The 14,707-nt window shown below is 41.2% G+C and overlaps 1 protein-coding gene across 1 annotated transcript in view; it reads left to right on the top strand.

Moving 5' to 3' along the window:
• The first annotated feature begins 1,697 nt into the window (after positions 1 to 1,697).
• AFG3L2 (AFG3 like matrix AAA peptidase subunit 2) overlaps positions 1,698 to 14,707 on the top strand; it is a 49,649-nt gene continuing 36,639 nt past the window's right edge. The window contains exons 1-8 of the mRNA XM_088469710.1: positions 1,698 to 2,015; positions 4,997 to 5,087; positions 5,426 to 5,494; positions 5,867 to 5,988; positions 6,893 to 7,045; positions 8,577 to 8,651; positions 11,805 to 11,929; positions 13,047 to 13,317. Coding sequence (XP_088325836.1) covers positions 1,908 to 2,015; positions 4,997 to 5,087; positions 5,426 to 5,494; positions 5,867 to 5,988; positions 6,893 to 7,045; positions 8,577 to 8,651; positions 11,805 to 11,929; positions 13,047 to 13,317 — 1,014 coding nt within the window. The 5' untranslated portion in view covers positions 1,698 to 1,907. The remainder of the gene's footprint in view (positions 2,016 to 4,996; positions 5,088 to 5,425; positions 5,495 to 5,866; positions 5,989 to 6,892; positions 7,046 to 8,576; positions 8,652 to 11,804; positions 11,930 to 13,046; positions 13,318 to 14,707) is intronic.

Genomic DNA, 14,707 nt, shown 5'->3' with positions numbered 1-14,707 from the left:
AGGACAGATTGGCTACAGGGATACTATGTGAGTATGTGAGATAGTGTGTGCATGTATGTTTTAATAAAATGTTACTTTTCTACGGTGTGTGTTCTGTGTTTTTTTTTATATTGCTTTTGCTGTGGAACTACAGGTACCAGCAGGCCCCTAATGCTGATACTTGTGGTTCTCAAAGTACCAGCATGCGGGGGGAGGCTTGCTGGGAACTGCAGTTTCACAGCAAAAGCCAATATTTTAACTCTTTATTTGCACCACACTTTACACAATCAACCGGGCACCCACAGCTCCAGTGGTGCTGGGGATAGCCCCGGCCAATCAGCCTGGGTGCCCTGGAGAGAACCACTTTATTGGGGGGTCCCCAGGGATCCCTGACCTAGGTTGACTAGCAGTCAGGGGTGATGCTTCTGCTAGGGGGGCCGGTGAAAGGGCTCCCCTGGCTGTGGCATCACCCCCCTGCTAGAAAGAGTCCGGTGCTGGTTCTGGTAAATACAGGGGGACCCTATGCATTTTTCCCCCTGTATTTCCAGAACCAGGGCCGGCTCCCCAGTGCTGGTTGCGCTGAATACGGGGGACCCCTACGTCATTTGTCCCCTGTATTTTGGCAACCAGGACTGGTTCTTAAAAGCCTGGTGCTGGTTGTGCTTTATACAGGCACCCCTGCGTCATTTGTCCCGTGTTTAGCACAACCAGTACTGGGCCTCCAAAGCCCGGTGCTGGTTGTTTTTTGGGGTGCGGGGCCACGGTTTTTTTTTAAACACAGAAGCAGGTATCACGGATCTTCCAGATCCAAGCCTGCATTCTGTGTGATGCTACCTCCCCTGGGTCCTAATGCCTGTACCCACCACCGCCGGCACCGCCAAGGCCCGCTACCATCCCAGGGTTCTGGCTGTAGCTAACGCCCGCTACCCCACGCGCCTTTCCCCCGGGTCCCGCTGCAGCTAATGGCCGCTTCTTTCCCCCGAGCCCACCACCGCTAAAGCCCACAAACGACGGTCATCTTTGTGCACCCAAGTGAAGCCACAGTGAGTAGTGGAGAGTCCAACTGCTGCTGCGCAACAAGTTGAAGCTTTCTATCTATTCAATGGCGCATTCTTGAGGTAATAGTTTAAAAACTGTAACGTTCTAATTTACCTGAACCCCAAAAGCACATACCCTGGCACAATAGCTGCCTAATAAAACAAACCGCAAGTCTAAATTCGCCCCCTACCGCGAGATATGCCTTCCCAAAAATCCCCCATAGAGAAAAGCAGAAAAGTGGTCCTAAGAGACAGTTGGAGCGTTAGACACCCTGCCCGTCCCTCCGGCATTCTCTATGGAGATTTCCATTTTTTTTAGATGCAGCCTTAATATGAGGGCATGACTGTACCCTTATAATATAACTAGACGTATATCACATATATTATTTGTCGTATATTTTTGTTGTAATAGAACCATCAGAACCTTATTGTTTATTGGTAACATTTACTTGCTATTGTGAAACACAAAGTGTTACTGAGTATTTGCATCATACCTCCTCCTCTGTGAAACATAACGGGCCAGTGAGGACTATGGGGAGGAGACGCGTCTGTCACTGGGTGTAATGTGTGTGTGGTGGGAGGAGGAGGCGGCAGCACCAGATAACAGCTCTATCACCGTGACCCTGCGTGCGCGAAGTCATCCTGACAGCGCATTATGTTGCGTCACCTGTCACTAAGCTACGGCCCCAATTTAGCACTTTCGTCACTCAACAGCGACAGGAAAGGCGCGTCCTCGATTGGAAGGGCGTGGTGACGTCACTGCCCCGCGCCGGCAGCAGCAGCAGGCGCCTGTGGAGGTCGTATTATTGGATGCTGTGTATGGCAATGTGATGTCACTGAGATAACGTCAGAAGTCGCAGCCGGTGCCCGCGGATAGACAGTGCCTAACTCATGGCGCATCGCTGCCTGCTGCTGCCTGCCTTCTGCCGGTCTCTGACCGGTGGGCTCCTTCCCCTGCTGCCCCACAGCCGGCGCACGGGGGCCTGCTGCCTGAGGAGGGTGAGTACGGGCAATACCTGCCATGGGGCATAGTTCTCCCATGCTGCTGGCTGTGGCGCCCACACTGAACCTGCTCCCTAGAAGTAGGGACCCTGGGGATAGATGTCAGGGGCTCTCCGCTGTCCCCCCTTTTCTGTCTACCTCTACCGTGTACCATGTCTCCTCTTCTTCCAGATGGGCTCTGTGTGGCTCTGGCTTATTGTACTGTGCCCAGAGAGCAGCTACAATAAACAAAACCCACAGCCAGTTCTTGAAATGTAAATAAACCTGAGGCATAGTATATTTATTGGGTTTAGTGGTAACAGTCTGATCTGTGGTAGTATGTTTACAATCACTTTCATTTTAAGTGACCCCTGAGCCATATGATTGTGCTGCCTGTAGGAATGGCATTTGAAAGTGTCATCTTCGTATGTTTAATGTTCTTTCTTAAAATGACCGTGCATTAGGCGAGAAAACAAGGTTTAGCTCTTGTTCCTGTTTTATAAGATAGTGATATGTATAAGATTCAATAGACTTTAATTACACTTTTGCATGTTTTACTGTACGGCATGATTTGCTACAATAGATTGTAATAGAGTGAAGGTCATATTGATGTCATTTAGACCTTCATAGGATTGTGGGGCAGATGTTCTAAGCTCTGAAAAGTGATAAACCACCAGCTAATCAGCACCGAACTGTCATTTTTCAAACACAGCCTGTAACATGACAGTTAGGAGCTGAATGGTTGATCGTTTATCACGCTCCACTTTATCACTTTACAGAGCTTCATACACCTGACTCTATGGGGTCTATTTACTAAGCAGTGTTAGGAGACAGAGTGAAAAGTGATAAGGTGCCAGCCAATCAGCTCCCAACTGTCATTTTTCAAACACAGCCTGTCAGATATCAGTTGGGAGCTGATTGGCTGGCACCTTATCACTTTTCACTCTGTCTCCTAACACTGCTTAGTAAATAGACCCCTATATCTGATAAACAGACATTTAGGTGACTTACATAAGGTCTTGTGTAACGTGTTACTTGTATTTGCCACAGGAGGACTAAAATTATTACAGTGTTTTATAAGGCAGCTTAGCCTAGATAAATCTGTCCTACTTCAATGTTGCATATACAAGTCTTACCAGTAATTGCAGTGTTTTTGGGCAGTCAGTTCTGATTTGTAGAGGAGAGGACTGAAAAGGGAGATATTGATAGTTGGTTTAAGATGTGTATATATTTGTTTATGGTGGAGTATTCCTGTCAGTTGTCAGTGTTGCTTAGTTTCTTTGTGGAATAATGTACGTTTAATTACACCTGGTCCAAGCACATGTTACTCTAGAAGCCAATACATATTATTTTGTATTTACCAGCATATTACATGGTTCTACCCCAAAGTTTACTAAACAGCAATGCAAACCTAATATTGTTATTTTCTTACCATACATCCTCATAGGCCCTTCTAGTAGAACTGTGAGCCCAAAGGAATGTTGCTGATGCTTCAATTCTATTTCTTTCTATGTTGGCAGCCTAGGATATTTGGAAGGCAACATTAATGTTATTTTCTAACTAACTTACACAGCAACTGTCATCAGCAGTGGTTGAAGTGCAAATGGGTTTGGGTGGGGTTTCCTTTTCCAAATTGCATAGAATCCTCTACAGTTCTGCTAGTTGGGGGGTACTGATTTTTAATGTAAATGTTAGGATGGGAATGATTCTTTAAACACAAGTGATTTGTTGCAATCTAAGATGTGAAAGTGAAAAATTTAGATTTTGTACTGGTGGGAAGTTACATTATTATTATTATTATTATTATTATTATTATTATTATTATTATTATTATTATTATTAATAGGGAGGGGTGCCACAGGGATATTGCACTATGGTCTCGATTCAGACCCACTTGCTAGATGCGTACGCTCGTTAGATGCGTATGCAAATTCGGCTAAGTGACAGCAAGGCAGGAGATCACGCGGCAAGGCATAAGCACACCTACTATGTCTTGGTGTGCGATCGCTCTGTGTATGCAGACGCCCACCAGCCTGTTTTAAGACGCCCACTTGTGCACGTCATCTTCAGGTTGTGTATGCAACCATCGGAAGCGAACGCAGCGCTTGTGGTTGACAATACCCTACCACAAGCACTACGAGCACTTCAGTGTACAATCCAGCCAGGTGACGTGTACCATGATGCTGCGTCTTAATTATGCACGCCTCTGAAACGGCATTGAGACGCTCAGGCACGCCTGTGTTCGCACCTCCACTCCCCCGTTTTCAAAGACAACCCCTGTCGCCACCCACAAAAGGCTTGTCCTGTCACTCACTCTGCTGAGCAGTCTGTGCGCAGCGAGCGTACGCTTCCCGATCGCTCGGACTGTTTCGCGTACTGCGATGCATGCGCACAATGCAAACATTGGCGGTCTGCGTGCGAACGCTTCTTGGCAAGCGAGTGTGAATCAGGCCCTGTCTTATGGTGTGTGTGTGTGTGCGCGCATTTTCCATACTTTCTACATACTTGGAGGAGCAAACTAATCCTGTGGCCATGACATTTAGTTGCGGTAAAACAATTCCAGGGAGGGACCTCTACCAAAGTACTATTTTAGAGAAAGGATGGTAAATTAAAAAAAATAATAGTAAGTTTATAGGTTGAACCCCTTTTAAGCTAAAACTTTCACCACAGTGTAAGATGAAATGTATTTTCAATGGACCGCATTTGTGATTTTATGCTGACCTGATTTAAATAAACCTTACTACTTTTAGTATCATTACACTTTTTTTCAAACTTTGCCATGTTTCATAATTGTTCTCTTAAAATGCTAAATGAAATAATCTTATTTATATGTACACCAGGATTGGATCAAGGCTGTTTTCATTGAAGAGTACAGAGAGTGCACTAGTTGTTTCTTTACCTTACATAAACGACTGCTCATTCAGCAAGTGAGAAGCCACCTTGTGCATGGCAGACAATGGCCAGTCTCTTACTAAAAATTAATTGATTATGTATTTCAGATTCAGACCCAGGCAACTACCTTAGGCGAGAACAGCTTCCTGGCCAATATCCTTGCTACTTATAGGAGATTAAGCTCTCAGCCCCCTAAAGGTAGGTATCATGGCTGTAGCTGGATCGCATTAATAAGTTAAGGCCAAGTCTACCTTGTATTTAAAAGACCCGTCTGTCTGTTCCCCCCCCCCCCCTGCCCCCCTTTTTTTTTTATTTAAGTTCAGCAAACCTACAATAACAATCAGATAGTACTACCACATAGATAAGATAGTTGAAGAACACTATTTCCTGGGCATGGAATGTATGTATTCTTTGTAGTGCTGCCTTTTGTGTGCCTGTTTTTGTAAGTACAGTATTCAACTAAACTGCAAATGGTGACTGTGATGCTCCTTTTCTGAAACTGCACAAATCAAAACAGACCTTTATTCTTTGTTCAGGTTTTGAGAAATACTTTCCCAACGCGAAAAATGGCAAGAAAGCAAATGATTCCAAAGGGGAGGCTAAAGGTAAAAATCACATATGGTCTTCTCTGCATGTAGTCACAATGATGGCAGCAGGTGGTTTTACTGCAAATTACATATAGTTATGTCCGTGTTATTCCTGAGAGTATTACATCCACAATGATCCTACGGGGATCTACCCACTGTTACTCTTCAGTGCTGTTATTAAAGAAATAAATGTTTATTATAGGCGTGTCCATCACATAAAACAACCAGGATGGTTCTAGTCTTATTGTTTTTTTCACATGTACAAGTTCTTTATTTCTAAACCCTGCTAGAATTGTCATACTTTTATTCCTAGGCTTAATTTGTTTTTCACTGCATAGTGTTGACTGCTGTTCTTGCAAAGTATAATATTGCAGTTTTTTTTATTTCCAGATGCTAAGCGTAATGAGAAGCCTTCCTCAGGTGGCAATGGTGACTCAGGGGGAGGAGGAGGCGGCAACAAAAGCGGGAAGGGTGGTGGGAAGAAAGATGAATGGTGGTCAAGAATGCAAAAGGTTATTCTTATTCTTTTTCTACTGCACAAAGTGTTCCAGAAAATAATACATTGTAATTTCACCTCTTTGCCCTGCATGATGGGACGAGCAGCAGTCAGAGCTGAGGGGGGAGGGGCGCAGACTGAGGTGACCAGGGTCCCTTTACCAGTGCTATAATAAAACTTGGGGGGCATAAGTATATGTTTTTGATTGCAAATACATGCTATTTCTATAAGGATTTAATATCGCTCACCATTTATGTATGACACTTATTAGACATCTCTAATAAAGATTTATTTGGCATTTCAATAAATGTTTACAGTTGTATAACACATTTAAGGAACAAATTTATGAAATAATAATAAATAGAGGATAAAACAATGAGCGTGTATTACTTTATTATTTTTTGTTCGTTTCTAATTTGTACTATAGAATGTAATCTTGTGAACAAGGCCCTCTTACTTCTCTCTGTTCCAATAGTAAAACACAACAGAATATACTAGTGCTATATAAATAAATGTTGTTAATACTACTAAAAATAGCTTTTAGAAACTTAAACATAGCCATTCCTATTGTTTGTTGGTCTTGCATATATTCTTATGTATACATATGTAATGTGTTACACTTATTAGAGTCCTATATTACTCAGTTGGGTAACTTGTGAGATGGGAATACCTTCTCTAACCTTTATATTGCCCCTGATCTGCATCTCCATGCACGAGGTCCTGCAGGGTTTCATGTATGCAGCTTCGTGTACTAGCACAATATGTGTACACGCACAGTGCTGAGAATGTTACCTGGGGCGCACATGCACATGTGTTCTGTATCGCCTCCATATAAACTATCAAGTCATTTCTATGTGTGACATATTTATTCCTATAGTGTGGATTTCTGATGTGTGTGAGCTCTTCATCTCTGGTTTCAGGGAGAAGTCCCATGGGATGATAATCAGTTCCGATACTACTTCATAGCATGCGCAGGATTTTGGGCTGCTGCCACGTACTACGTCTTCTTCAGGAAGGTTCCCGTGGAGATCACGTGGAAGGATTTTGTGAATAACTACTTATCACAAGGCATGGTGAGTGGGCACAGCACCTATTTTGTTGGTTTGAGTTGTGTCAGGCTAGAGGGATTATACTGACAATGTAAAACATTCTGCACACAACACATGAGAGGAAACATTGGTACTAATATCCATCCCTTTACCCATGCTAGCAAGTCAAAAAGGGGCACATATTTACCAGACCCTGTTGGTGTTACATTCCCATTATCACTCATTAGCATGGATGTTGTTTTTGGAGTTAGGAAAGCAAAGGAGAAACTTGTGAGAGTACTAAAGAATCACAAAGCCAAAGCTAGCACCAAACACAGCATGGCCATTCGTTTCTCTGGAGTTTGAGAGTTGTAGGCACAATTTAGATTGGGCTTTAATGTTACTCCTACCTGTATCTATCATTTTTTTTTTATTTGAAAGCTCTTTTCCCAAACTCTTCTCTAAATAATTTGTACACACATGTAGTATAAGCGAAATCTGGTAAATGTAATGCAGTGAATTTCCATAGGAAATATATCAATTATGATTATTTAGTCTGTCCACACACTATAATACATTTGTTATTAATTATTAGGTGATCAAGAAAATCAAACTTGCACAATTTTTTTTTGTGTATGATCTTTTGCTGTGCACATACTAACTAGTATGTTGTCACCTTAATGGGACACAAATTACAGAAGGTGAAAATACCTGTAGAATATAACATTTCTACACGCTCACGATGACATTCCCTTCTCCCTTTCTCACCACCCTTTTATTGTATGGTTGCGTTTGCATCCTTCCCTGCTCTGGATAAGGGTAAGACATTGACAAGTTGCTATGTAAATAGTATTCTTAGAAGTTAGTGTTCCTGTAATAGAGAGCCGCATAAATCTATGAATAATAAATGTTAATGGATTTGTTGATTCCCTAGTGATATTCCTTTTGTTCTATCACCACTGTTAATTTTTAATGATATAAAATATAGAAAATTAAGCCTTGAGCATTATGGTGTCATTTTCACCTTTTGCTTTGATGGTTGGGCAGAGGGCATCAAGTCACATTCTTCATCTGCCCAGGGGGTAAATGTACAGTAGAATTAAAGCGTACATTTTTTAATAGGGAAAACCAACCTGGTTTTGCTTGTTTAAAAAATGCTATTTTAAATGTATTGGCTAAATTGTTGAAATGTCATGCCTGCCTGCAACATGTAGGCTATTACATTTACCCTCCAGTCTGTTCTCTTATTTAGTTGAAAACACATAGCTGTTCTTATGCATTCAATAGAAAGTACTAAAATGTGACTGTATACTAAGAGGTTTATTTACGAAGTGTCGAATTGTAAAACCTAACACTTCTGTTTGTATTTATGGCTGATATTTAAAAGTGCAATGCTTTGACTAGCTAGACATGGCTAGTAAAAGCATTGCTCTTTTAAATATTGGGTATAAACATGAACAGAAGTGTATGGTTTTACAACACGACACTTCATAAATACACCCCTAAATGTCAGAGTTCTTACTGCAACCCCCAGACAAATACAAACCGTGATGTAAATGCTTCTTAACTTACATAGGTGGACCGCCTACAGGTAGTAAATAAGCGCTTTGTAAGAGTTGTCCTTGCTCCTGGAAAGTCAAGTATGGAAGGGGTAAGATTTTCCTTTTTACTATAAATAATCTACAGTTACTAATATTTAGAGCTATTTAGAATGTTGCATTATAAAGCCTACTATTAGCAGTGTTGTAATTTTTGCTACATTTTACTTTGTGCATGACCAGCGTTACTACAGATGACCGTTTTGGATAAGAAGCCGGTTGTTCCTCTTTCCAATACATTTTTACGGATTTTCCTAATTCCCTAGTAGAAAACATTCCGGCAAATTTTAATTTTAACTGATTTATCTAGTTTTAAGTTTGTAACCACTTTTTTTTTTTTACTTGCTAAGTTTAAACGCATTTTGCATGTTAACTCTTGTTTATTAAGCCTATAAGTAACATAAGTACAAGAAATGCGTTTATGACGTTCCCGCACAAAGGGCCTGATTCACTACGGATCGCTATTGTGATCACAGCTGTGATTACGCTCGCAGGTCTGCTGCAACAATATGCTAATGAATGCAATCGCAAAGCCGTCACACAGCCAGCCCACTACCACTATCTCCTATCCGTACTACCTTGCACTGCTGCGTATATCTCGGGAAAATCGAGTAACATCGTCCCCTCACGCACAATTACAACAGGTCTGACCTTACTCAGAAATTGCTAACCTCGTTGCACGCAATGAGTACACAAGCTGTGTATGCCGTCGCAGTGGCTAATGTATGCACGCCCATGTAACGGCGTTCAAAGGACAGGCACACCAGCATTTCTCCTACCACTCCCCCGTCACCACTCCCAAACGCTGACTTCCTGTCCCTCCCTCTGCGATGGCTTTGTATCTGCGTAGGTGATCGCAATGCTAACTCACGCATGCACAGTACGCCCCATCGCCCGTTCTGTGTACGCTTTTTGCAGTTGCGATCCGTGATGGATCAGGCCCAAAGTTTACTGAATATTCAGAAAATACAATTAGTTTCCTTATACCTTTTAAGTGAACTAAAAGTAGATGTGTATTTTTTTTTTCACCTTCTCGAATCATCACAAGGAAATACGTGTGGTTCTTAATTGTTCCACCTTTCCAAAAGAGAGCATTTCTTTACATAGGTTTTCATAATAAAATCTGAGCTTGAAAATGATAATGCATTTTTTTTATTTTTATTTTTTTATTATTCTTTATTTTAAATGGTCAATCAAAATACAATTTAGTACAAGAAAAAAGGGGTCATAAAAACCCAATACAGACCAAATTTTTCAAACAATAATAAACAGAAACAAAAGCTATTCAAAATACTTGGTAGCAAAGAAAAGGGCAAACATAGGGTAGGAGCAGGGGAGGTGGGGGGGGACACGACACATCAGCTAAAATAATCAATACATATCAAAAATCTTCTGGAGGGTAACAGCAGTTGTTACGCAAGGGTCCATACACGGAGGTAGCAGAAGGAGGGGGGGGGGATTGCACTCCGCAATCAACCAGGGAGCCCAAACTTGAGAAAAAACATGCCCTCGATCATGGGATAATGCATTTTTCTATTTTAATGATATGCATAAAATGTGTAAGAATAATTGAAAAAGTAAACTTTCCTCTTTCAAAAGAGGGTACCTCTGAATCTGTTGTTGCCAGTATTGGGAAGTTAGGGCGCAGTACTTTGCTCTGTGCAGTTATCCCTCATCAAGCATCACCCCCTCCCTAGCTCACGGTGCCAATAACTAGTATTCAGGGACTTCAAGTAAGTTATTTTTTATTTTTTGAAGGGGTTGGTCTCTCCTTGATCTCCAGTACTGAGGACATGTGAGACTCGCCACTAACACTTTTGATGCATACGTTGAGGGCAAATCCCATTCATCCTTAACAGTACAAGGATTAAGCATTGAAAAAACACACTGTTATGAAACTTTTGGACTCTGTCCCACCCCTTCACTCTTCAAACTCTGTTTTTGTTACCTTCTTGGAAAATATTATTTAAAACAAAGACATTTGTCTTTTTTCATCAATCAAGTGCAATAAGGGTTTGATAAAATAATTTGAATCGTGCTTGGGAGTATTCCAGGTGTAATGTACTCATAATAGCTTCTCAATACACCTCAGTTTTTCATACAGTTTCTAGAGCAGGGATAGGGAACCTCAGGCCCGGGGGCCGTATAAGGCCCGCAGAATCATTTGGTCTGGCCCTCTGAGCTTTTATCTGCTAGCCTCATCTGGCTAGCAGTATACCTATAATGGCACCATGCAGCCAGAATCTATGCAGAAGTGCGGTCTTAGGATGCTTTCTGACGGTCACACTGCTGTCCCTTACAACTCCCCGGAGCATCCTCAGGATGCTTCAGGCATTGCTGTAATCACTGGTGATTGTGACCACGCCCCTATATGATGTCACATGGAGGGGACGTGGCCTGCACCAGGCCCACAAATAATGTTATGTTTATCTAATTGGCCCTCAGCAGAAAAAGGTTCCCCACCACTATTCTGGAGTGACAGCAGAAATCTGCAGCCTTGTAATATAGCGTACACAACTAATCTGGAAGTGAACTTTTGAAATGCAGGTTTTCAAGGAAAACTAAGTTGGAATCTCACACTCCTGGACTTGTACAGATCCATCACATATACTCAGTGAAGACCAATACTCCTTAAAAAAGCAACTCATCAGAATGTTGTAATGTAAAGCTTGCTGCACTCGCATGTGCGGGAAAACAAAGTAAAATACATTTTTGTGCCATGTGTTTCATGCATATTACTTGATTTGTAATGCTGAAAAAGCCTGAAAGTCTGTTGAATTGCTCGTTTGCCTTTTTGATGCAGTTAAATTGAATGAATAGAAACTGCACATGCTCACACATGAGATATATCTAATTGAATGTACCATAAGTTAGTACAGTAAATTCACAACTACAATATTTCACTTTTATATTTTCACTTTAACAGATTATCATCACATTTTGTTTATGCAAGTAACCCATTCAAAGAAAAGTCATATGAAATTTTGCAGTCTTTTCCTACTCTGTTAGCCAAGAGAACGTTCCATCAATTATCTTTGAATATTATTTTAATGTAAGTGTTTGTGTTACCTTGTCTTTACGCAGCATATAACAGAATGACTGTTATGGAAGCTTGTAAATCTAACCAGGTCCAGTTGTTAGGCTTACAGTCGCCTGAACTGTTTAGTTTGTGATATGTTGTGCATTTTCTTTGTTTTTACATATAGAAATATGTCTGGTTTAATATTGGCAGCGTGGATACCTTTGAGAGGAATTTGGAAACTGCGCAGCAGGAGTTTGGTATAGAGCCGGAGAACAGAGTACCTGTGGTGTATACAGTTGAGGGTGACGGGTAAGATTAATGTCCTTTTTATTTACATTATGGGATCCCTTATTTGGAATTCTTGTGACTTAATGTTTTCCTTTCCAAGCAAGGGGTTTTTCCTGTACCTCAACAATAAATGTTCAGCAAGTCTCCCCATAGGAACTATGAGAAGAAACCACTTTTCTATATATCAGAAAGTCTAGATATTGGGTTCCCAGATACTTTCATACCTATTTTTTTTTCTTGTGTAGAATTTCTATGCACTTAGCAGAGAGAGGGTATGAGTTGGTAAAGAGTGCTGCATAGCATATACAAATCAGCACAGTAACTACATTTCCCGGTGCAGGCCATGCTCTCTGCATGACGTACGTGGTGCGGGCGGAGCCACAATCAACTGTAATCACAGCATTGCCCGGAGCATCTTCAGGATGTTCTGGCGGCTGTAAAGGCAGCTGTGTGTACACCTGAGGCATCCTAAGGACGCTCCAGGCAGCACTGCTGCAGAGATTCTGGCTGCAGGGGGCCCTTACAAGGCACCCTGCTAGCCAGTTGCAGGGACCGTGGGTGAGCAGCAGTACTGCCCGCATACAAACGAATATATAAGTATTGCTATCTGTCAAAATGTGTGTGTGTATAATTATATATATATATATATATATATATATATATATATATATATATATATATTTTAAACAGAGCTTATGTGTGTGTGTATGTGTCTGAAATTTACCTATGTACACAACAGAACAGCTTTACCGTTTACAATTCAGGATTTCTGCTGCAGTCAACTCTGTGTTCATTGGGAAAAAATGTTTTAACTTGTCCTTATTGGTCATCTTAGAATTTGATATAACCTGTATGCAAGGAATAAACTAGAAGCCTTGTGCGTTTTATAACCATCATAGAAAGTATATTGGAAGTGGGACACTTCCTCATTCTAAGTCTAATGTACATAGCATGGCACTCTGTGGTTCCAATATGCAGACATATATATATATATATATATATATATATATATATATATATATATATTATATATATATTCGAATTGTAGTCACTGATTCCAACGTAATTATGAAACCATTTATAGTTGTTTTGTATTATTACTGTTGCTTATAACTTACTTTATTCATCTTCTCTATAGATCCTTTTTTCTGAACATCCTCCCAACTTTCCTCATTCTGGGCTTCCTCATATACACCCTGAGGAGAGGCCAGGCTGGAGGAAGAACGGGCCGCGGAATGGGCGGCCTCTTTAGCGTTGGAGAGACAACTGCCAAAGTGCTGAAGGATGAGATTGACGTCAAGTTCAAAGATGTGGCCGGATGTGAGGAGGCCAAACTGGAGATTATGGAGTTTGTCAATTTCCTCAAGAATCCAAAGCAATACCAAGACTTGGGTGCAAAGATACCAAGGGTAAGGTTGTAATGTGTGCTCGGCATGGAGGGTTCTTGGAAATAATATATCCCAATTCTCACTTCATTTGAAGGTATATAGAAAAACAATATGACATTGCTTACATTGCAGTCATAAGAAGGCCTATCTATCAGGATTGACACATTAGTGATGTACAGTCAGGTGCATAAATATTGGGACATTGACAGAATTTTCATATTTTGGCCTCTATTCACCACCACAATGGCTTTGAAATGAAACAAACAAGATGTGCTTTAACTGCAGACTTTCAGATTTAATTTGAGGGTAATTACATCCAAATCAGGTGAACGGTGTAGGAATTACAACTGTTTCTATATGTGCCTCCCACTTTTTAAGGGGCCAAAAGTAATGGGACTATCAACTCAAAAGCTATTTAATGGACAGGTGTGGGCTATTCCCTCGTTATTTCATTATCAATTAAGCAGGTAAAAGGTCTGGAGTTGATTCTAGGTGTGACATTTGCATTTGGAATCAGTTGCTGTCGACTCTCAATATGAGATCCAAAGAGCTGTCACTATCAGTGAAGCAAGCCATCATTAGGCTGAAAAATCAAAACAAACCCATCAGAGAGAGAGCAGAAACATTAGGTGTGGCCAAATCAACTGTTTGGAACATTCTTAAAAAGAAAGAACGCACTGGAGAGCTCAGCAACACCAAAAGACCCGGAAGACCACGGAAAACAACTGTGGTGGATGACAGAAGAATTATTTCCCTGGTGAAGAAAAACCCCTTCACAACAGTTGGCCAAATCAAGAACACTCTCCATGAGGTAGGTGTATATGTGTCAAAGTCAACAATCAAGAGAAGACTTCACAAGAGTGAACATAGAGGGTTCACCACAAGATGTGAACCATTGGTGAGCCTCAAAAACAGGAAGACCAGATTAGAGTTTGCCAGACAACATCTAAAAAAGCCATTACAGTTCTGGAACAACATCCTATGGACAGATGAGACAAAGATCAACTTGTACCAGAGTGATGGGAAGAGAAGAGTATGGAGAAGGAAAGGAACTGCTCATGATCCAAAACATACCACCTCATCAGTGAAGCATGGTGGTGGTAGTGTCATGGCGTGGGCATGTATGGCTGCCAATGGAACTGGTTCCCTTGTATTTATTGATGATGTGACTGCTGACAAAAGCAGCAGATTGAATTCTGAAGTGTTTCGGGCAATATTATATGCTCATATTCAGTCAAATGCTTCGGAACTCATTGGACGGTGCTTCACAGTGCACATGGACAATGACCCGAAGCATACTGCAAAAGCAACCAAAGAGTTTTTTAAGGCTAAAAAGTGGAATGTTATGCAATGGCCAAGTCAATCCCCTGACCTGAATCCGATTGAGCATGCATTTCACTTGATGAAGACA

This window comes from Taudactylus pleione, unplaced genomic scaffold (genome assembly GCF_031769625.1).
Source record: "Taudactylus pleione unplaced genomic scaffold, aTauple2 ptg000093l, whole genome shotgun sequence".
NCBI classification, from domain to species: Eukaryota; Metazoa; Chordata; class Amphibia; order Anura; family Myobatrachidae; genus Taudactylus; species Taudactylus pleione.
This window is presented reverse-complemented; position numbering and strand designations above follow the sequence as displayed.